General features: G+C 62.8%; 2 protein-coding genes across 4 annotated transcripts; both read right to left on the reverse strand.

Moving 5' to 3' along the window:
* Positions 1–4,907: 4,907 nt before the first annotated feature.
* SCN2B (sodium voltage-gated channel beta subunit 2) lies at positions 4,908–10,943 on the reverse strand. Of its 3 annotated transcripts, none has more exons than XM_074851032.1 (5): positions 10,739–10,936; positions 9,077–9,195; positions 7,852–8,018; positions 7,228–7,438; positions 4,908–7,039 (listed from the first exon to the last, which is right to left on the reverse strand). In XM_074851032.1, the coding sequence occupies exons 3-5, from the start codon at positions 7,999–8,001 to the stop codon at positions 6,840–6,842; spliced, it is 561 nt and encodes a 186-aa protein (XP_074707133.1). In that variant the 5' UTR covers positions 8,002–8,018; positions 9,077–9,195; positions 10,739–10,936; the 3' UTR covers positions 4,908–6,839. The 3 variants fall into 3 exon arrangements, with proteins under 3 accessions (XP_074707133.1, XP_074707132.1, XP_074707131.1); XM_074851031.1 differs by having other exon boundaries at positions 9,077–9,225; XM_074851030.1 differs by lacking the exon at positions 9,077–9,195 and having other exon boundaries at positions 10,739–10,943.
* Positions 10,944–12,688: 1,745 nt separating this feature from the next.
* Positions 12,689–19,165, reverse strand: JAML (junction adhesion molecule like). Its single transcript, XM_074851006.1, has 9 exons — positions 18,991–19,165; positions 16,689–16,868; positions 15,148–15,311; positions 14,564–14,789; positions 14,307–14,436; positions 13,868–13,928; positions 13,426–13,521; positions 13,041–13,236; positions 12,689–12,857 (listed from the first exon to the last, which is right to left on the reverse strand). The coding sequence occupies exons 2-8, from the start codon at positions 16,729–16,731 to the stop codon at positions 13,075–13,077; spliced, it is 882 nt and encodes a 293-aa protein (XP_074707107.1). The 5' UTR covers positions 16,732–16,868; positions 18,991–19,165; the 3' UTR covers positions 12,689–12,857; positions 13,041–13,074.
* Between the last annotated feature and the right edge of the window lie 1,730 nt (positions 19,166–20,895).

Genomic DNA, 20,895 nt, shown 5'->3' on the forward strand with positions numbered 1-20,895 from the left:
AGCGGCCCCGCTCTGGCCGCCCCCGCGGAGGGCGAGCGGAGCCGGGCGGGGCCGCGCCGGGCGGGGCCGCGCTGCGCCCTCCTCCGCGCTTTGCTCCGCGCCAAACCCGCCGCGCATTCTTCCACCGCCCCGCCCGGCAGCGGGGGGGGGGCTTGGTCCGGACCACCCCGTCGTGTGCCCCCCCCACCTCCGTGTCCCCTGCTCGGGGGGGGCTCGGCGCCCTGCGGGGGTGTCCCGGGAGCGCTGGAGCTGCCCCGGGGCCACCTCTGGAAAGGAGCGAAGTGCCACCAAGGGTGATGGCACCGCTGCCGGGAGGATGGGGCGGGCCGAGGCTGGGGCTCAGCATCGGGACACCCCCCCCGTCTCCCTGCCCTCTGTCCCCACTAGCCACCCCGCTAGCCCACGGGCAGTTCTGCGGCTGCAGGAGGGGACACAGAGCCCGACACCGACGGGCAAGGCTCAGGGGGAATCCGCCCGACGCCAAAGGGAACGCTTCGAAAACTTGTTTTTCTCACCACGAGCTTGTTCCAAGACACTTGGCTGCACAGAAGTTCACGTCTCAGGCACCTTTTCCTCCGCATCACATCCATTAGCCCTGACCTCAGCAGACCACATCCCAAAAGGTGGTGGAGGGGCCCCGCTAATGGAGGCCTCGGCGACGCGGCGCGCGGCGGCAGAGCCTCACCTCTGCGCCCAGATCCATTAGACGGGGCCTCTCTGCAGAGCAGCAGTTTGCTGGAGGTGACGCAGCCTGAGAAGCCCCGGCATGGCGGGAAGGGGGAGGAGGTGCTGCCGTGCCCGCGGCGCAGCACTGACCGTTCCTCCAGGCTGTTTTCTCGTTGCTGGCACAAGGCGCGTGTCCCAGCAAAGCTCACCCGGGGGCTGGGCGAGGCTGAGCTCGCCGTGCTGGCTCCAGCACTACAGCAGGGCTTCCTCGAGCACGATGGCTTCTTTCGGGTGTCAGAGCAGGTCACCCGCAGCGATGCTGCCCAGGGCCCTGCCAGCATGGCCGGGTGCCACGGCCTGTCGGCGCCGGGGCACTGCGGGAGACTCCTCAGCCCCACTCCAGCCCCAATGCAGCTCACTCCCCTTCCCACCTGGCCAGGAGCATGAGCAGCAGGGAAGAGGGACGGCAGGAGGCTTTGCAGGACACAGGGGACCCTGAGAGAAAGCCAGCAGTGCCTCTGGGTTGAGGAGTCAGGGCTGCAGAGCTGACAACAGAGGCAGGAAAAGTACAGGCAGAGCGGGCTGGGCAGCGCGGGCAGCCGGCGCTGCGGGAGTGGCCCGGAGAGTGCTGCTGATGCAGCAGAAGGTGGCTCGGCGATCAGCTCTGATGGATCCAGCTCGGTGGTGGATCCAGCTCGGTGAGCGGAGCCACAGGCACTGGCGACCAGGCAAGCCGTGCGCTGAGACAGGAGGAGGAACAGTGCATCTGCTGGAGCCTTGCTAATTGTGAGGGGGGTGGCACAGCTCTGAGGAGCTCTGCGGAGAGGCCCGAAGGGGTGGAGGGGTGCCTGTTGGCCCTGCAAGGGTGCATGATGTCTGCTAGGGCCACGGTCACAGGCGCTGAAGCAGGGGGGGCACATGAGGCTGAGGCTGGACGCCCCAGTGTCCAGCGAGCAGGACCACAGAGACCTGCAGCACTGGGGACCTGAAACAGTAGCACCCATACCCTGGCACGGGAAAAGGGCCTGACGCGTGGAGGACTCATTCCTGGGATGCTCAGGTTCTGCCAAGTTTGCCTCCAAAAAGGTGGGTAAAGCTGGGGTGGGTTTGGCCAAACTGCCGTTGCGAATCCCCCCAGCAGAGCCCTAAATCCTCCTGGAGGCAGGGAGGTTGGGAAAAGCAGCAGCACCCAGCTGGGAGGGGCAGCCAGTAAATACAAAAGGGCTCCCGTGGGCGCTGGCACGGAGCAGGTGTGCTGGGCAGGCGCGTACCCAGCTTCCTCCACAATGACTTGTCCCTGCGGCCACCATCTCCCTGCTGAGCATCTCTGCAGAGCCAGGGCTCCGCGTGCCCCGCCAGGGAGAGGCAGCGAGCCTGGGGCCATGCCACCCTTGCCCGCTGCATGCCCGGGGCCAGCCGTGCCCTCCTGTGCCCTCAGAGCAGGACGCTGCCGGTCACAGGAGCCTGGTGGAGCCGTCACCCTCGGCAGCGCTGGCCGGTCTCCTCGGCTGACTGATCTCGTGAGACATCGGCCGCTGCCGCGGGCCTGGGAAAGGCTCTGCTGTCCTGCAGCCCGGCCTCGGGGAGCGGCGTGTGCCGTGGCAGGGACGAGCACTCACAGCACCTGGCCCTGGGATTTTGGCACAATGCTGAGATGTCCGGCATGGGACACAGGGATACTGCGGCTCAGCGGAAACTTGTTTTGCTGAGTCCAGCACAAGGCTGCTGGGTCTGGTTTCAGGGAAGGTGAGCACCCTCTGCTCGGACACTGTCACCTCCCCGGGGGGACAGGAAGAAGGGCTCGGGGGTCCTGCCAGCTGGCTCGCAGCCTGCCAGGGGGGGTCACAGCGCCTGCCAGGCCCCCGCGCATGCCTCACTCCCTTGCACTAAAGGAACTGGGAGGGTTAAAATGCCAGGCTGCTCTCCGAGGAGGGCTCCTGCTTCCCTCCACGTGGGAAGCGAGCAGGGTAGGGCTGAGCAGAGCAGTTGGGCTGCAGCCTCCCAGCTCAGTGCAGCAGGTGCAGCGCTGGCCCCGGCTGCCCGAGAGCATCCTGGCCCCCTCCCAGACCTCGCAGAGCCAGGGGATGCCGGGCTCCCGGACCACGAGCAGGCAGAGCCCTCCTGCCGATGGAGGAGGTGGCGATGCTGGAACAGAGCTTCCCATCAGCACCTTATATTTACTGCAAGGTCCTCTGGCTGTGACCTTTCAAAGACAAGGTAGCCTGGCAGCCCGGGAGCTGGCCGCGGGCAGGAGGCACTCACAGCCATCAGCCATGCTGCAGAATGGTCCCGGCTGGGCCAGGCACGCCGGGCTGGGAGCCGAGCGAGAGGTCCCGGGGACACGGACTGCGGGTGAGTGCTTGGCTGCCTTTGTCATTCTCAGCCCTCCCCTGCCTGCAGCTCTCGCTCGGAGCGATGCTTTCCCCTCTGCCCGGCTTCTTCTCCCTGCACAGAGCCCTCCTGCCCGCTGCCCCCTCTGCGCCGGCCAGCACCGACTGCCCTCCAGGGTGGGCAGGTCCCTCGCCCCCTTGCACGGGCCCTTTGGTACAAGCAGGGGAAGAGGAGCAGTGTCCCCCGGCAGCCACTGCAGAGGCATCTGCAAGGAACACTGAGGCAACCGTCCGGTGGCCCAGGAGAAGTTTCTTCCTGACCGGGCAGAGCCTGAGGCAGCCTCCCCAGCTCCGGCTCTCCGGTGCTGCCCTTCACACCCCTCAGCTCCCCAGGGCTCAGTGCCCCAGGCTGCCCCATTTCCAGGTCCCCCCTCGTTACCTCTCCCCCAGGAGTGGGTGGCCAGGCTGCAGGCAGCATCGCAGGGACAGTGGCTCTGGGCTCCCCCGAGGTGCCCCAGCAGTCCCCCGTGGCTCTCTGCACGGCCCTGAACAGGGGTCCCTGCCACCTCCTGACCCACTCTCTTGCTCTTCAACACCTCCGATCCCACCTGGTCCAAGGAAATTTATGTGGTCTGTACAAGGGACTGTCCTGGTTCCGGAGAATCTGTGAAGCTGCGGTGCTGGGGGGGTTGCAGTCACTGCCCTCGGTCCCCTGCCGTGATGAAAACTCACCCTTGTGGTGTCCTGCGGGGCTCTCCTCCATGACTCCGCACCGCCTGCCTTCCTCACCAGTTTCCTGCCAGAGACTCTCTCAGAAGCGTCCCCAAACCTCCCAGCTGGGGGTCCCCCATCCCCTTGGCTGTATTTGCCCCTCCGTGGGGCTGACTCCCCCCAGAGCTGGGTGGACAGGCAGCCGCCCGCCCTCCCCCAGAGAGCTGCTCCTTTCTGCAGCGGCGAAGCTGTTCCCGGCCACAGGCCCGGTACCAACTGCAGCCCAGCGCCAGCCCAGCGCTGTGGGACTGTGTCTGTGGAGGGCACTGGCGAGGATTTCTGGCTGTGGGAGTTTTCCGCAGAGTTAACCCCACTGGCACACGGCGAGGCATGTGGGGTGCAGCACCCGGGCCAGGCAGGCGGCACTGGGAAGAGCTGGTGCTGCTGGTGCTGCTCGCTGTCACCCCACTGCTCGGGGCTGGGCAAGGTGGGGCAGCTGGGGTGCAGGCAAGGCAGGGCGGGCAGCGTTGGCCTGGAAGAGGCGCGTCGGGGCGGCAGACCCTGCCTGTGTGCGGGCCTGGGGTGCGCAGGCACTGGCGGCACCGGCTGAAGGGCAGCTGGGAGAGGCAGGGCTGAGGGCGGCTGCCGGAGCTCCCCCACCCTCCCGTCTCCACAGCGCGTGAATTGATGGATGTGCCCGATAGCTGTGCCCCAGTTGTGCCGCGCCGCTCCGGTGTATCCACGCGGTGTAGCTGGATTGCTGGCGGACAGCGGCGCGGTTACGAGTGTCGATTGCCCAGCGCGTGTCCTGGGCTCTGCCGGAGCCTGCTGAGCCTCACCTGCCGAGCCCCGACAGCCACCGTCCCTGGCTCCCCGCGCAGCAGAGGCGGGCAGGCGGCAGGGCGCAGCTCCCTGGCCCCGCAGGGTGTGCGGAGCACCCCTGAAACCTCAGGACTGCTCTCCCGCCCCCAGCGCTGCCCTGCCTGCTCCTGGCTCTGCGGCAGCTCCCAGGGACCGAGCGGTGGAAGTCGGGCTGCCCTGGGCCCCTTGGCACCCAGAGCAAACCTGCTGCCGCAGCGGAACCGAGCTCTGGGCACACAGGAGCCTCCTTGTCCCCCTGGACAGGAGGAGCAGAGATGAGGGCCCCTGTCCTGCCCCACCAGCAGGCAGCTGCAGCACAAAAGCACTGAGTGCAAAGTCTGTGTTTTGTTGTTCTTTTGTTCATTTAACTGTACAAAGAGCAATAAAAACATCCTACACTCAGCAGAGTGTTTGGCAAAGGAAACCCATCAGAAGGCGCAAACCCCACACTATAGTTACGACCGATACCAGCCCCTCCTGTGTGGATATAGATATATTTGTAGAGATTCTCTCTGCTGTGTACAGCTATGTACATACAGATGCATTGGCAAGTTGCAATCCAAGGACAGTGCATGAAAGAAATGAAAGGCAGATGCAAGACTGGTCATGTGCAACACTCAGAGGCCTTTGGCCGCAAAGTTGCCAGCTCAGTCCCGCACGGAGCCGCGCACAGCCCAGCTTTGAGCAGCAGCGGTCCTGGGGAACCGGCCTCACGGCCAGCTCCCCACCGGCACTGTACGGGGAAAGGCATCCGGCGTGGGGGTGTGCGGGGGCAGGCGGCCTCAGCCCAGCCCTCCCCAGGCAGGAAAGCCCGTGGGAGAGGGGGAAGCCACGCGGCAGACACGGCGCATTCCTGCTGCAGAGGCGAAGGGGAGCAGCGCAGAGCCCAGCGAGGTCGAGCGGGGTGGGGAGGGCACGCGGGGCCAGGGCGGGAAGCGATGGGGGCAGAGCAGGGAGCCCACGGCCATCCCTTCGTCCCCGGGGCCGGACGGCATCGCTGCGGGGACGCGGCAGCGCTGGGTGGCGGGAGGCGCGGCGGAGGTCTCCCTCCTCCCCTGGCAGTGCTGCTCGTGGGTGACACGGGACCCGTGGGCCCCAGGCAGTGCCCCAGGGGCTCCGTGCGCTCCCCCCCCTGCCCGCGCATGCAGGGCGAGCGCTGGAGCGTGGATGAGGCTGAGGCAGGCGCAGCGGCACTGCGGGGCCTGTGGCTGGCCGGGCTGGCAGTGCATTGCCGTGGCAGTTACGGATTGTGCAGTGCTCTGCGGGGAGGCTGCAGGAGGCAGCCTCAGCATCGCAGGGTTGCTTGGGGGTGACAGAGCTGGCCTGCCTCCGGGCCCACGGTTGTGCCCAGTCCTTCCCAGCAAGCGCCCAAACACTCCTCTTCCTCCCAACAGCCCTTTGTCCCTGGCAGCTGCACCCCGCTGCTCCCCACCACCTCGGTTTGGCACATCAGCAGAACATTTTCCGTTAGAATTACCCTCCCCAAGAAGGAAACAAGCACAAAAAAGTCAGCCCAGCGCCTTTGGCTGAGATGCTCAGGCCCAAAAATAGCCCAAGAGGCAGAAGGGTACATCCGTTACACACCGGGAGCCATTAGCGGCTCCAAACACCAGCAAAGCTCAGGGACAGCACATGGACCGACGGCGTTTGCCCAGCTGTCAGCTTCTGAGCAGACCGGGACAGTCCCCAAGGAGCACGAACTTCCTGTCGTAGCACCCTCAGCACTGGCACGCAGGACTTGCAAGGAGGAGACAGGCAGCTATCAGGGATCCCTCGGGGACAGGATCCACAGCGGGAGCGCCCCGGGGGTGAGACGTGGCCCTGAGGGCAGCCGGCTTCTGGCCGCTGGCCCCCGCTTTCTCTAGTGGGACAGGGTGCAGACATCTGGGCATGGGGCTGCCCGGCCCCCCTCCTCCAGCCCCTCTGTGCCTGGGGCCCGCGCTCGTCCCCCCTCTCCTGTGCCACCCCAACACGTCCCCGTGGCCACAGGCCATGCTCCGGCGCTCGGGATGTGCCTGGCGGGAGCAGGGGACGAGCCGAGCCCAGCGCAGGCTCAGGGGCAGCCTGGAGGCGCTTCGGCCACCCTCCCCAGCCCAGCCCGCTGCGGCCAGGCTCCGGGGACCACCTTCTCGCCGTGCCCTGCTCCAGGCTGCGTTGGGTGTTTAGATGGAAGGAGGGATGCTCTGGGGAGACAGAAATCCTTGCTCTGGGAAGCACATCAAGGGGGTCACACTGTACAGGGGTGAAGGGGGTGGGGTGGGCAGGGGGGCGTTACTTGGTGCCCTCGTCCGGGTTGCCTTCGCCGTCTGTCTTCCCCTCCTCCTCCGTCTTCTGGTCGTCCGTGTTCAGCCTCTGCTGCTTTTTCCGGCGCACACACTTCACCACCATCAGCACCAGGATCACTACGGCCAGGAAGCCACCCACAGAGGCGCCCACGATGACAGCCACTGTGGAGTCGTGCTTGGGGGGCTCTGGGGAGATGGGGCACGGGCTCAGGGCGGGCAGCCCGCGCCTGGGGCAGCGACAGCAGGGCTCGCTCCCACCGCCGGGGAGCAAACCCTGCACACACAACGCGGGGTGGAGGCAGGGCACAGGGCAGAGCAGGGAGCCACCAGCACCCATGGGTGCACGACAGCAGAGGGACCACTCTGCCACTTACCTTGGGTGAGCACCTTCAGGCTGATGCTGGCGTGGCCCCGCTGCCGGTCTGGGGGGTTGAGGACATAGCAATTGTAGGTGCCCTCGTCCTCCAGCTGCACGTTTTTGAGGGTGAAGGACACATCATACTTGGTGGGGTTCCCGGTGAACTCCACCCGGTTCCCAAAGCGGTCCAGCTGCTTATTCATGATCTTCATCCGGAACTGCAGGAACTGGGCAGCCCGCGCAGGAGAGGAGGTGAGACAGTGCTGGGCCCCCTGCGCACTCGCCTTCCCCGGCCAGGCATCCCCCTCCCCTGCACGCACGGCCCCGGGCGCACGCCCACGCCGCAGGCTCGGCCCCGAGCAGCCCGGGCCCCGCTCAGCTCCAGCCCCCGCAGTGGTCAGGGCCGGGGTCTCCCCGCGGTGTCTCGGCCCCCCTCACACCTGCCTGTCCTGCCACACCAGGGCAGCTCCCTGACCTCTGGCTCTCTACATCGTCGGTGGCCAATGCTCCCTGGGGCGGAGGAGGGCCGGGGAGCAGGAGCACGCATAAGGAGAAGGCTCGGGACCCCGGGGAACGCACACGACTACTTCACGCTGGTCCCAGGGCCTCTCAGCAGATCCCCAGCCCCGGCGAGACTCACCAGCTCCTCAGAGCAGTTCCTGCACTCCTGGTACGTCCAGTTGAGGGAGAACTGCTTGTTCTCCACCTTGTAGCAGGAGTTGAAGGTGCAGGAGAGCTTCACGGAGGAGCCGTTCAAGGCATTGATGGTGGCGGGAGCCATGACCTCCATGCCCAATCCCGCGGGTGCTGCCACAAGCACGGAGCAAGAGCAGAGAAGCAGAGGAGTTAGAAAGGCGGCAGGAGTAGCCGTCCTGCGGCTGAGCTGGCCATCCACCCCCCACCACCACCGGCTGGCTGCTCAGAGCCCACCCCGGGGCCTGGGGTGGCCTTCCAGGCACATCAACGCACAGACCCCGCTGTGGCCAGCCAGGACCAGGGTTCCCCTGCACAGCAGGGCCAGGGGACAAGGGGGGAGCAGCCCCAGCCCTGGCACCACCCTTGGCCCTGCTCTGCACGGGCTGATGACCCCTCCCTGCCATGCCTGCCCTGATGGTGCCCGCTGCTGAATTCTGCTGACTCCAGGCAAGCCCTGCTCCTTGCGCTTAAACGAGGCTTTCCTGCTGCAGAATCAATTACGCTCTGCGAAGGGCTGAATGCAGCATCAGCATGCAGGGCTCAGCGCCACATCCGCGGAGAAATTTATGGCTGCGCTCATCAGATTTCATTCCCGGCAGAACGCGCCACAGCGGCGAGGGCTGGGATCTGCCAGGGCCGGCCCCGGGGGGCTGCAGGGGGAATGCAGATGCTCCCCGCTCCCAGGGGGGGTCACGCAAGGATTCTCTAGCTGGGAATGACCGGGTCAAGATCTCAGTCACTCCTGGGGGGACAAGGCCAGTCCATGCCCCGGCCTTGCTGTGGCAGAGAAACGGGGGCATTCCCCGGTGCAGCTCGCAGGGCAGGATGGCTCAGGTGGGCCATGGGCAGGGATGAGATGTCTGTGCCCTGCTCCCTCTTCCAATCCTTTCCTGCAGCTCCCCTCGCCTGCTGGCTGCCCCAGCAGCACCCCAAACCCAGCGCCTGCATGCAGCATGTTCTCCCCAGCCTGCAAAGGGGAGAGTGCGCATGCTGAGACAGGCTCCTGTGCAGCCAAGTAGCTGCAGACGCTAAGGCTAAGCCCCACGAAGCACAGGGATGGCAAGCCCTAGAAGGACTGCTGGGAAGGACGAGGCTGTAACGGGGGGCTGTGGCACCCCACAGGGCAGGGACAGTGGCCCTGGCAGCAGGTGCTTTTCCGATCACCTCACCTCTCCCCTCTGGCTGCTGCTCTTTGCTCTCAAACCTTCTTCCTGAGGTGCTCTGGAGTCCAGCCCTGTGGCCAAGCTGGATGCATGTCAAGGCTGCTCCGCTGGCTAATCCACGCCGTCTGCAAGCAGGGCAGGAAAGGGGCCAGGCTCTGCAGCCAAGGAAAAGAGGCTTTTCCAAGTCGCAGATACGGCTGCTTCGAGCCACAGGTCTTGCTGCGAGGTGTGAACCAGCAGCATCCTGAAGCCAGCGCTCTGGAGGCAGAGGGGTGCCCTCCAGGTACAGCCAAGCTGCGGGAGGTGCCGAGCGGCCGTGCTGAGCACCCTCCGTCCAGCCCCTGTGCAGGGAGGGCTCCCCACAGGGTGCTGGGAGGCAGGGGTGGGGAGAGCTGGCACCTGGGGACGAGTCACAGCACCCAGGGAAGGCAGAAGTGTCCACGCCCAAGCCGGTGTCCCAGCCTTGCTGCCCTGTCGCAGCCCACCCCGTTAGATGCTTTCCAGAAAACCTGGCAGGGGTGGGAGCGGAGAGCTGGGAGCCTGCCTGTCCCAGGAGAGCCCTTCAGAGACCCAGCCCAGCGGGCCTGGTCGCAGGGCTCCCTGCACAGAGGCACTGGCTTGAGTGCCCGGCGGCCCTCGCGCGACGCCCTCCCTGGCTGTGGTTGGGTGGCGTGGCTTTGGGTCCTGGGAGTGCCCCGGGGCTCTGCAGAGGGCTGGGGTGGCACCAGGAGCTCCCCCAGGCTCTGCAGCGATGGGGCAGCCCTGGGCAGGACCCTACGGCAGCCAGCGCGGCCTCGCAGGCAGCCAGCGTGCCACAGGCACGTGTCCCGGGAGCACCTACACGCGCAGGGCCAGGCTCTGCCCTGCCCCGGGCACCCAGCGCCGGGGGACAGCAGAGGTGGGGAAAGAAACTGCTAAAGCCCCTGGGCCCCACCGGCCAGGCTGCGTCCTTCGGAGCTGCGCACACTCCCAAACGCTGTCACACGACACCCGGGGCTCGGGAGGTGACGTTACACGCAGCCCCTACGGCGGAGCAGGTCGGGCTTTTTGACCTCCGTTTCCCGGCCTCTCTCCTCAGCAAGGGCAACCCACCAGGAGCCCTGGGACAGCGGGCACAGCGCTTCGGAGAGGCGATGCCTCCCTGTTCCCAATCAATACAGCCCCAAACGTGCTGACACGCGGCTGCGGGGCAGGGCAGAAATGCGGAGACCACAGTGCCCCCCCCGCCCCATGCAGCACCCACCGCCCCAGCAGCCACAAGCCAAAGGCCAGTCGCCAGCCACCCGCAGCCACCAGCCACCGCCTGCCCAGCGAGGCAAAGCCAGAGCAGCCCCTCTCCCCACTCAGCCCCCCCGTCCCCGCCGGCATGCGGGCAGAGCCTGGGCAGCAGGACGCGCAGCGTTCCCGGGAGAAGAGCCCGTTGCAGTGTCCCCCCCCCCCCCGCCCTGCCGGAGAGCGGGTCACCCCGGCCGGCGGGTCTGGGCAGGGTGCGCTGGGGACCAGCTCCGTCCCTGTCCCCGCAGCATCCCTCGCCGCTGCTTCCCCGGCCACAGGAGGGGCTTCTCGGGGCTGACGTGGCGAGGGGGCTCCTGGCCGGGAGGGGGTTTCTCGACAGGCGGGGGGCGCCGGGGCAGCCGCGTGCATGCAGGGGCTCAGGGCGGCACTTACCCAGCGAGAGGAGCAAGCTGAGGCCAGTGAGGAGCAAGGTGGGCTGCGGGAGCCAAGCTTCCGGGCTCATTGTGAAGGAGTTTTGTGTGTGCAGAGGACCTGGTGTCGGTGGGGGTGGTGGTGGTTTGGTTTTTGCGAACGCCCGGGTTATTTGCAGGTGACACACGACATTAGAGCGCTCCACTTCCACAGCCCAAGATGGCTGCGGAGCGGGGGGGACCGCAGGGGCCGCTAAATGCTATGGTTGGCGGATTTCGGCAGGGGAAGCGGGAGGGCAAAAAAATTTTCCCCTGAACAGACGGCGAAGGCTGCGGCTCCGCGCTGCGGGGTCTGTGGCGGAGTGGCTCCTGCAGCGGGGCTGAGCCCAGGCCGGGGGCAGCGGGCTTCTGCCGGGGTCCCCTCTGCCCCTGGAACTCGCTGCTGGAGCAAACAGCACTCAGGGCTTCTCTTCCCCGCAGAGGCCAGGAGCCCAGGGACGCGGCCTGACCCTGAGGGTTCCCATGGCCCCTGCAGCCCCCTGATTTCAGGCGGGGCATGCAGCCGTGCCACCCCTGCCCTGTTGGAGCCTGCCCACCCAGCCCCGCTCACGCCCTTCACAGCAGCAGCTCCCACTCTTGAGGGCCTGGGAACATCAGAAATGCCCTCCTGAAGCCAGGGAGGGAGCGGAGGGACTGCTCAGGCCTGGGAAGGGTAGAGGGTCCCGAGGAGGCAGCTGGCACAGCAGCCGGCCAGCGGGCCCGGGAGGAGGCACGGCCACGGGCAGGCGGCCTGCAGCAGGCAGAATGGCTGCTGGTGCGCCTGCCTGCACCCGCGTGGATGTGAGGGCAGCCCCGTCGCTTCCCAGGGGTGCCAGACTCCACCAGCCCCTTTCCCCTTCCCCAGCAGCATGCTATCCCCAGCGCTCGGGACATGGGGGCTCTGCCCAGCAGTAACTGGGCTGGAGAAGGTCTTTGGTCCCCTTCACAGCATCGGCCAAGGAAGCATCTGGGCCGTGGACTCAGCCTGGATTCAGGCTGCACAGACCGGTGCAGGAAGGAGGCAACACGTGAGCTCATGGAGACCAGGCGGCCTGTGGCAGCAGCCGCTCAGCAGTTCTGGTGCTGCTGGACGCAGCACAGGGGGTCTGCTGGGGCAGTGGCAGCGAGGAGAAACGCGAGGGGTGCACCGGACCGGAGCACATTTCCACTCCTATGCACCAGAGTCCCCGGTGGGGAGGCAGGAGGGATGCAGAGGTGCTCTGCCCCCCAACCAGCTCCAGGAAGGGCCCTGGGGCAGCCAGGAGAGAAGTGCCGGCGGGCAAATCCGCTTAGCAAACACACTGCACGCACAGCACAGTTCCCCAGCCACGCTGGGCAGGCAGAGCATGCTCCGCTCGGCTGGCCAGGGTCCTACAACCCCGCCAAAGCAGCAGAGGTCAGACGTAACCCCCAGACCCCCCAAAACCAGCTCTGGATCCTGATTCCTCCTGCCATCCCACTACTTGGCTTCATCCAGAAAAAGAGAGTGGGGTGTCAACGTGAAACCAAGGACTGCGGCCCGGAGCAGCCTGCTGCAGTGTCGGTCTGGCAGCGCTGGGGGGGGGCGGCCCCCCGCCTCTTGCCGGGGGTCACAGGGCTGTAGGTGGTGTGGGAGCGGGGCCAGCACACCCCGAGGGGCCCCCGGCCCGCGTGAAGGGTGCACGGGCTCACCCCCAGCAAGCAGCCGGTGCGTGGGACACGTGTGAGCGCACACATGTGGGGGGACCCCGCTGCCCTCCCGAGACTGGGCAGCAAATGGGGGGTCCCGCCTGCTGCAAGGGGACCCCCCCTTCACCACCCACCGGGGCCAGCGTGGGGGCCGTGTGCCGGGCCACATGAGGGTGCTGGGGCTCCCAGGGCCTGGGCCAGGTGGGTTTGGGCACCCTCGGCCATCACACGCTTAAGCAGGAGGTAAAAGGCAGGCGGGGACAGGGAAGGTTCCCTGACTTTTATTCTCTTTAGAAGATAGCCCTGGCCCGCCTGCACGGCTCCCGCTGCATCTCCCCCTTCCTCCCGCGGCCAGGCTCTCCTCGGAGATCGTCCTCGCAGGACCTGGAGCTGCACGGACCAGGATCAAAGCTGGAACGGGGAGGCTGTGCCCCCTCCAGAGACCAGGACACAAGAGTCAGTCTCCCCTGGGCCCGTGGCTGACAGCCAGGGTGGGACGTGCCCCTGCAGCGGCTCTCAGAGGGAGCACGCTGTGAAGCGACACCGTTTCTCAGAGGAAGGGCTGACGGCCGCAGCGTGCTGGCCTGCCCCAAGGAACAAAGCTCTCGTGCACACACCTGCTGGCAAAGGGGCTTCCAGCCCCCAGCACGGCTATTTCTCGCCCTCTGGAGCCCAGGGATGTGCCGCCTCTGGTCTGCTGCAGGGCTCCTCGCTTCCTCCATCAGCCTGTCTCCCCTCTCCCATCCATTCTGCCGGGATCACCCTCTTGGCCAGCTCCACGTAGACGCCGTTCTCCCGGAAGGGAGAGGGGTGCTGCAAGGAGCAAGAGACGGGGCATGAGTCCCGCCGCAGGTATCGGGGCCCACTTGGAGTGGGCAGGAGGCAAGGGATGGTGCTGTCTGGCGTGGGGAGCGGGACGTGATGGGGGGGGTCACAGCAGCCCTACGGCTGCACGCCCTGCCCACGCCTGCCACAGCGCGAGGCAGCCGCTCCCCTCCTCACCATGGTCATGTAGGTCTCCTCAGCTCTCCTCTTCTTCCCTGCACCCTGTTCGGCCTTGGGAACCTCGGCTCCAGGGATCGAGGAGTAAAGTGCTTCCTATGAGGGGGAGACCAGGACACTTGGAACCGAGCAGTCCCCAAATAGAGGAGGGCTGCCTGACCTCAGTCACAGGACTGGCACCGCGAGCCACAGCCACGGCTGGCAGCAAACGGCACCTCACGCTTGGCCAGGGTGGGGTCCCCTCCCTCGGTGTCCCTAGCCCTGTGCCCATACACCCCGTGTCAGCTGGCCACGCGAGGGCCCGGTGCACACAGGCGTGGGTGCTCTGCAGCCCTGCACGCCCCATCCCTCCCCTCCTCCCTCTCTTCAGGTCCCGCAGGTTGTGGCAGCGTCCCAGGGCAGGGCAGACACACGCTCCCCTCCACTCAGCCTCAGCTCTCACCTCTGCTTTGTTCTTGCTGTCGCCGTTTCCAGTCCTCTCCAGGGCCGTGTTGGCTGCAGACCTTGAGGGAAGGCAACAGTGGTGTCATTTCCTGCAAGAAGCATCGCCTGCTCCTCCTGTCCCTGCCCTCCCTCTCCTGGGACACAGGGATCCCTTCGCCACATGCCTCGGCCGGGCCGTCCCCGCCACAGGCACGCTGGGAGCCCAGGAGGTTTGGGAGCGAAGCGGGGTCTGGCCAGGGCAGCACGACAGCAGAGGGCAGCAGGAACATGCACCCGGCTGCGGGCAGCAGCGTTCCCGGGCTGACGAACGCTCTGGCTCCCGCAGCTCCAACCCTGCTTGGGGCACGTCAGGCTGGTGCTTGGCAGGGAGAGCAGTGCAGGAAGGCTGCAAGGAGGTGCTTTGCTCAGCCCCATAAACCCACAGCTAGCCTTGGTACCTCTTCCTCAGGCTGAGCCCGGCCAGGAAAGCCAGCACAACGGCCACGCAGCCACAGCCCACAGCCACAGGCCAAAGCCCAGAGTCTCCCGGGGCTGCAGGGTCCTGGGCGCCCGCTGCTCCTCGTCCTGCTGGGGAGACACCAAGGCAGGGGATGGGACACACAAGGACCCCAGTCCTAATCCAAGAGCCTCTGCAGCCCCTCTGCATGGGACCGAGCAGGGTGACGGGAGATGGGAGCCATCACGGGGCACCTACCTCTCTGTCCCGTGGGGCTGACGTGCAGCACCGTGTGGTTCTTGAAGATGCTGCTGCGCTGGAGCAGCCGGATCTCACACACGTACGTGCCGCTGTCGTTCACCCGCACGTCCTGCAGCTGGATAGAGCCGTCCCAGCGGGACGTGTCCCCCTGCCACTGCGCCCGGTCCCGGAAACGGCCCACAGGGATGCTACGGTTGCTGTAGTAATAAAACACCATCTCCTCCTGCCAGGGCACAGACAGCATCAGGTGAAAGGAGCCCAGCGAAGGGCACTGTCCCACGTGCCTTCCCTGCTCCAGAGCCCTCAGATCCGCACTCTCTCCCTCTCCCTGTGGAGCACTTGCCACGCACGAGAGCTCAGCTCACTCCCACACTCTCTTGGAAAGCCCCAGGACGCAGCACCCAGCGCCGTGGTTCCCCTGCGGTGCGGGATCACGGGGAGCGGTGGAGGTCCCCGCCGCCCCACGGGGGAACCTTCCTCCTCTCAGGAGCCTCCTGAGAACAGCAAGGCTGCCCCGCTCGCCCTCCCCGGACGCCTGCCCCCCGCACCGCTCCACCGCCCATCCCCTGGTCCCGACCAACCTCCGGCGTGCCGGCTCCTGCTACGCGCAGCCAGTCCACTTTGGCCATCGTCCAGCCCTTGGCCACTGGGTCTAGGAAGAGGCACTGCAGCAGGACAGAGTCCCCAGCGCTGGCCCGAAGCTGAGGCTCCGTGAACACCCAGCCAGCCCACCCGCTGCATCGCTCTGCCAGGGACAAGGACAGCAGGATGAGTCCAGGGAGGACAGTCAGATGCAGCCTGCCTGTCCCCATAGGTATCTCCTCTCCAGATAAGCCTGGGGCTAATGGCACTGACCAGTCCAGAGCGCAATGGGGAGGCCCTGCTCCCTGTGCAGGCAAAGCCTCTCCCTGACCCCTGCTTTTGGCGTGCCTGGGATGCGGGGCAGCACATCCTCCCAGCCGCCAGACCAAGGGCTGCTGCACTTGCTGAACAAGCCACGCAGAAGGCAAGTGGGGAAGGACAACCCCAGCCCTCTGCGTCGCCCAGCCAAAGCCGGCAGCTCCTGCAGGCTTGTTCCTGTGAGTCACTGGCCAGGAGAACCAGTGCCACTCTCATCTACACCAGGCCAGGGGCAATTCAACCGCTTCACACGAATTTCAGTTCCTCTTTCACAACCTGCCCATTTGGCTTCCTTACCCCTTGCTCACAGGCTCCTGACCTGGGCTGGGACCTGTCTGCCCACAGAAATACTGCTTAGGGTTTCTGGAGAAGCTGAACAGTGGGGAAAAAAAAACAAACCAGAGGCACATCAAAGAGCACAGAGCTGACAGAACCGGCATGAAGCAGCTGCCAACACGGTGGGCCGCAAAGCATGCGGCAGGAAGGGGAAACAAGTGGGGCAGAAAATGTCCCTGGAGCTTGTCAAGAAAAGCCCTGCACGCCCGAGTCTGCACCAGCAAAACCTGGCAAGAAGAGCAGCTGAGGCTCTGGCACTTGTTTGTCGAGAACTAGGCGAGCTGATTCAGCGGGGAGCTGCTCGGACAGGTAGGCTCTTCCCGGTATCTTAGCCACTCTGCTCGCTCTGTCCACAAGCCACTGAGGGCTGGGCCCTGGCAAAGCACCAAGTACTTGTCTGATGCCCTGTAAATAATAAATGCAAAACGCTCCAGCTTCCCAAACAGGTTCCTTTTGGTCTCGACCAGCTGCGGAGCTGAAAATGCCAACTATTTGCCAGTGGAGAAGACCAAGGGAGCCAGTTGCCTTGAGCCGAGCCAAAAATCAGTACCTTGGAAACCTTTCACTGTATTTAGATTTGGCAAAGCAGATCTGCTTCTGTCGAAGCCTTGGAGCCTAGCAGAGTAAGCACAGGGCTCCGTCCAGGGATGCCGGCGCACTGTGAGGCCTGTCTGTACGTGAGCTCTGCGGGAGGGGAACAGGCAGCACCCAGAGAGCAGCGGAGTTCCTGGTACCCAGCAGCCCCCTTACTGCTGCCAGCTCCGTGCGCCTGTGGGACCCCAAGGGCTTCTCACCCCAGGAAGAGAGGAACCGATGGGTCTTTCAGCAGAGGCAGAGGGGGAAGCAGGCAAGGTAAGTAAAACCACCAGAATGACTTACAGCTTACCCAGCCATGTCAGCACCAGAGTCAGGCTCAGCAACACCACCATCTTATTCCACCAACGACTTGCAACCGAACTGAAACCCCGGGGCAGAAAAAGACTCCCTTCAGTTCTTCAGAGGGGAACACGATCTTTGCTGCCTGGATGTTCAGCCTCTCAAGTCAGCCACTATCCCAGCTGGGAGCCTGAAACTCAGTGAAGCACAGATGTCAGCTACGTCTGGTGTGAGGGCGAGTCTCTAGCATCTGAACTGAGCTGTTCATAGATGTTAACTCTGCTCAGAGAGTTTTTCTACTACATACTCAGAGAAGTTTGGTCCTAAGAACACTGACCCCTTACTCTAGAAAGAACCCCCTTGCTCCAGGGTGCTGCATACAGCGAGAACTTCTGCTGGAACACTTCAGGGTCTGGCCAGACAGGGTCACGTGTGCTCACTGTGACCTGCTGCACATCTCTCAAAACAAAGCCGGACTGCAGACATACCCTGCAGCCCGAGGAAGGACGGGCTGGCATCATCAGGAATACGCCAGCCAGTGCTCACACGTGGATCACAGCAAGGCAAAAGTCAGTACCCTGCTTGCTGCGTCTCTGCTCCATGACTCAAAGCTATGCCCGTTCAAAAGTGATAAACAGACTTAAGGGCAAAAAATTACTGAGAGAAGCCCTCCCGCTTGGAGAACCTGCACATTACAGTTGAATTTGGGGCTGCCATTACCAGCACACATTTTCCAATACGTGCATTTTTGCTGCAGAAATAGAAAGACAACCAGAGCTGAATCATCTCTGAAGTCTTGCTAGCTTCTCTCATTTTTCTCCACTGTGCAAGTCAGACCAGCTTCAGTAAGGCTTGGGAGGGGAAAAAGTCCCAGATATTTCTCCCCAAGGAACAGCCATGAAAGGAGTTAAGAGTAATTATGTAAGAGAAACATCTGCCGTTATTCCCATCACTCTCAGAGATCCACGGTTCCCTTCAGCGCTGTGGAGCAGGAAGCCACAGCGACAGATCTGTGGTCCTGGGATACCACGTGTCCCAGGGCAGCACCCACGTCCTTGGCACTCCATGCAGAACCCATGGTGACGATCACACCAGGCACCAAGGGCAGCAGGAGGCGAGGGGGACGTGCCAGCTCCGGCAGGAACAGCTACTGCAGCTCTGCAGAGCACGAGCAGGGAGCGGGCGAGGCCTCCTCCCCACCACTGCTCGTCCCCTAAGAAAACTTCCATCGCTTTACATGGCCAGACATGTTTGCTAATACCTTTTTCTTTCCAAATGCATTTTTCTCAGGAAAGGAAGCTCAGAAACACCCCGAGACAGGCTCAGACAGGGATTCCAGGCCCAGAGTTAGCTGCTGGGGGACCCACGAGTCTGTTCTAGGCTGAGAGACAGTCACTACAGCTTTCTTGCCTACAGTCAGTGATGTAAAACCACCTCTGCCCTTCACTGTCCTCCCCCATTCTACAGACAAAATCCTGAAAAGTGGCAGCAAGCCTTCTGGAATGCTCTCAAATCTGCCTTTCAAAAAACATGACGCGTTTGGGAGTTGGGTTTTTTGGAGGTGGAGGGGAGAGCTGTGTGGTTTGACTGCACTGTTTGCAGCTCTGCCGTGACACACTTTGCTGTACAACCTGCGCTTGTGCACACACGACCTACAAACACACCAAAATTCACGCTCAGCTCCAAAGCTCTCAGCTGGTGCAGCACATCTCAGTGCAGCAGGCCAATGCATCCTACTTTCTAGCTATACTGTCAAAAGCCGTAGAACTCAAGCAGAGCTACACCCTCCCACGACCACCCCCATGCAGGACTCAAAATAGGAGCCAGCTTAAAAAAATAAAAAGGTCCTCAGCACACAGAAGCCTGTGTACTGGGATGTCTACACTCAGAACTTCAGAAGCGCTCCGTAGCTGAGCTACTGAGGCTCTGGTCTTTATTTGCCATCAAATCCTTCCGGATGTATGACCCTGTTTTTCAGAGTAAGTTCTGGCCCTGTCTGGGAACACATTTTTGCAGGGTCTCCCTCTGCAACACACACCAGCAAGTGGGTGCTGTGCGTGCAGCAGCTGAAGACAGCACCCACTCACCCAGGCTGTTACGTGTATTACGGTGCTGACATATCCAAATCCTTCCCCAGGATAACTGCCATTACTAAACAGATTGGGAAAAAAATACATAGATACCGTACTGCCTTCACCTTTTCCTACTTTTGCACATGGTATCTGAATCCTCAGCGTCTCTATGTTTCCCTAGTTCTTTTTGCAGGAGAAGCAAACAAAAAAAAAAGAAAATATTATGGCAAAAATACTCACCTAGTGTGGCTTGGGGCAGTCAACTTGTCTCTTGCACGAAGGGTTCTTCAGTGACTAATTCGGAGTAACTGAAAGAAGCAGTTGCTAAATCCTCTTGAGGTTGTACATGCAAGACATTTGTCTTACTTACCAGTCTTTGGTTTTGAGTCTCTTATTTCAGATTCAGTTTGGTGGTCACTTTCAACTTGCAAGAGGAAGTGAAGAGCTAGACTGAGGTACTGACACATCACAGCGCAGAAGGGACTGTCACAGAGAGGTAAGGACTAGAGCTGCGTATGCCTGCGAGCAGATGATGGGTGTGCAGCTTCATAAGGAGACGGACACTTCACAGGTCCAAGATGTGGCTCAGTCCCAGTCCTTCCATCGGGGCAGACTGATCTGATCAGTCACTGTGTGAGAAGTCAGAACAGAGGGATTCTTGGTGAGCAACTCTTTGGCAGCTGGTGCTCCCTCCTGGTTTATTTTCGGGACCAGAGCTGGTTAAAGAACCACCTCTCCTGCAGACCGGATCTTGTCCCGACGAGGTACCAGCAGCAAGCGACACCGAGTGCCTGTGCTGAGCCTTACTGCTGGTGCTGCCGGGGGCCACAGGCTGGCGGGCATCCCATGGGCACGAGGGCCACGCTCAACGCGCTTTCCACAGCGCAGTCAGCTGCTCCCTTTTGAAACACATACAAGATACACAGCAGGGACTGCTTTCAGCCAGCACCACCACCCCCAGTCACTTTGAAAGTGTATTTTCATCCTTTCTCTTCCTCTGGAGTACCACAGCAATCACTGTTCTCTACCCCAGGACCAGTGGTTGCAGTGGTGCAGAGCGACTTCCAGACAGAGAGCGAAGGGCCACGGTTTACACCCGGCCGGCAGCCAAACACCCCGCAGCCGCTCGCTCGCCCTCCCCTGCCTGGGGCACGGGGGAGAGAATCGGAGGGGTAAAGGAAGGGAGACTCGTAAGTTAAGGTAAAACCAGTTTAATAATTGAAATAAAGTAAAACAACAATAGAAAGTACAAATGGGTAATGCACAATGTGATTGTTCACCACCTGCCGACTCATATCCAGCCTATTCCTGGGCAGCGATCCCAGAAAAGGGAAGATCCCGAAACCACAATCCTGGCAGTGAGAGAGAACCCCCCCTCCTTCCCAGCCACCCCTCCTCTACACGCTGAGCATGGCGTGACATGATCTGGAATATTCCCTTGGCCAGTCTGGGTCTGGTGCTCTGGCCGTGCTCCCTCCCAGCTTCTTGTGCACCTGCACCCAGGCAGGACACAGGGAGTCGGAGAGTCCCTGTTCTCTTAGCAACAACGGAAAACACCACTGTATTATCAACATTCTTCTCATACCAAATCCCATACTGAATCCAAAGCACAGCACTACTCCAGCTATTAGGAAAAAAAGTAAGATCTATCCCAGCCAAAACCAGGACACAAAGGAAGAGAAAATTAAGTCTTATTCATGCTCAACACCATTCACAATCCAGAATGCTATTAGCTTCAAGGTGGCAATTTAGCTTCGCACCAGAGATCTGGCCAGGATCTAGGCCGCTCCTTGCAAAGGAGTTGCAGTTGAAGGAAAACATTTTGCAGAAAACATGAGTCATTCATTTCCACAAAGAACTGGAGGGATGTATTATTGGTGAAAGAGGAACAAAGCCACTTCCTCTACACCGCATATCCCACCAACATCCTTTCTCAGGAGTTTTGGTTGGGAGAGACACCGTGTCAGCAGGAAGCACAAGCTTTTTAAATATTACTTTATAGTAGACAGGAGAAAAATGTATTTCTTTATCTGGAGACCCAGGTCTACAGCTAAGCTGCTTTGCAGTCAGGAACTTCAACATACCTGTAACTGGCAGCCGTCACAGAGCTGCTAAAGGGGGACTCGGCACACGTTGCCTTTGGAG

This window comes from Strix uralensis, chromosome 26 (genome assembly GCF_047716275.1).
Source record: "Strix uralensis isolate ZFMK-TIS-50842 chromosome 26, bStrUra1, whole genome shotgun sequence".
In the NCBI taxonomy this organism is placed as follows: Eukaryota; Metazoa; Chordata; class Aves; order Strigiformes; family Strigidae; genus Strix; species Strix uralensis.

Excerpts from the sequence above, each read along its gene's own strand:
- SCN2B (XM_074851030.1), bottom strand. The coding sequence starts at position 10,808 with ATGAGCCCGGAAGCTTGGCTCCCGCAGCCCACCTTGCTCCTCACTGGC. Across the intron at positions 7,439-7,851 it reads GGAACTGCTCTGAGGAGCTG|TTCCTGCAGTTCCGGATGAA; the intron begins GTGAGTCTCGCC and ends CGGGCTGCCCAG. Across the intron at positions 7,040-7,227 it reads CCTGAAGGTGCTCACCCAAG|AGCCCCCCAAGCACGACTCC; the intron begins GTAAGTGGCAGA and ends CCATCTCCCCAG.
- JAML (XM_074851006.1), bottom strand. The coding sequence starts at position 16,731 with ATGGTGGTGTTGCTGAGCCTGACTCTGGTGCTGACATGGCTGG. Across the intron at positions 13,522-13,867 it reads ACAGCAAGAACAAAGCAGAG|GAAGCACTTTACTCCTCGAT; the intron begins GTGAGAGCTGAG and ends TCCCCCTCATAG. Across the intron at positions 13,237-13,425 it reads AGGAGACCTACATGACCATG|CACCCCTCTCCCTTCCGGGA; the intron begins GTGAGGAGGGGA and ends TGCTCCTTGCAG.